Below are 1,042 nucleotides of genomic sequence, written 5' to 3' on the forward strand. Positions count from 1 at the left end.
CGGGGGTGCCGGGGGCAGGAGGAGGGGGCTGGGGACAGGAGGGGTTGTCTGGGTGCCGGGGCCGGCTCCGTGCGGAGCTCCGGGACGGGCGCTCGGCAGCGCGGAGCTGTCCGGGAGCTGTCCGGGAACGAGCCGGGAATTACCCGGGAGCTGTCCCGGAGCTGTCCGCGGAGCCCGCGCTGAAGGCACGGGGAGGCTCCCGCAAACGCAGCCACGGGAGAAGAGCCACGGGGCACCAGGACAAGCCCCGAAGTGGGCAGTGGGATGGTCAGAGGGGTGCGGGTGCCCCTGGTCAGACCGCGGAGAGGAGGAACTCCTGGGCAGAGGAAGGAAAGGCAAAATCCTTTGGCGGGTGGTGCAAAGAGGGAACCCTTGGACAGCCCTGGCACAGGGGGGAACCCTCGGATAAATGACTCACGGGGGGACCCCTCGAAGCGGAAGCACAATGGGAAATTGTTTGGACTGGTGGCACAAAAGGGGAGCCACTGGAGAGTCACGGCACTGGGGAAATCCTTGGAAGGGTGGAGCAGGGGAAACTCATGGTGAGCCAGAGCAAAGCATGGAGGCTCGAGTGGGCAGTTCAGAGGGACACTCCTTGGGCAGAGAGTGCGGTGGGACAACCCCTGGGCAGTGGTGTAAAAGCTGAGCCCTTGGACAGCGAGTCTAAAGGTGGAGTCCTTGGAGGGGCCATGCAATGGGGAACTCTTGGACAGGCTGCACACTTGGGAAACCCTTGGCTGGGCAGCGCAATGGCGAAACCCTTGAGCAGACTTTGCCAAGGGGGAACGCTCGGAGAGGGGCCGCCCCTGGGGACAAGGGGCGCTGGCAGCAGGGGAAGGAGCGCACCTGTGAATGTTCATCTCCCGGGGCGGGCGCCGCGCCTTGTCGTAGGCCACCTTGGCAAAGACGCCAGCGATGAGCACGAAGGCGATGGCCCCGCACGAGATGTAGACGGTGGCGTTGGTGCTGTCCTTGTCCGGGTCGTACTTGTTGGCGTCCCCGTCGCCGCCGTCGCCGCCGTCGGCGGGGCGGGGGGCCCCGG

General features: G+C 66.3%; 1 protein-coding gene across 1 annotated transcript in view; it reads right to left on the minus strand.

Annotated features, from left to right (window-relative positions):
• SHISA6 (shisa family member 6) overlaps positions 1-1,040 on the minus strand; it is a gene marked incomplete at its 5' end in the record, with an annotated part of 180,321 nt that extends 179,281 nt beyond the window's left edge. Inside the window, one exon of the mRNA XM_008636359.2 lies at positions 847-1,040. Within this exon, the coding sequence (XP_008634581.2) occupies positions 847-1,040 (194 nt within the window). The remainder of the gene's footprint in view (positions 1-846) is intronic.
• Positions 1,041-1,042: the final 2 nt, after the last annotated feature.

The sequence above is a fragment of the Corvus brachyrhynchos genome, unplaced genomic scaffold, assembly GCF_000691975.1.
Source record: "Corvus brachyrhynchos isolate BGI_N302 unplaced genomic scaffold, ASM69197v1 scaffold236, whole genome shotgun sequence".
NCBI classification, from domain to species: Eukaryota; Metazoa; Chordata; class Aves; order Passeriformes; family Corvidae; genus Corvus; species Corvus brachyrhynchos.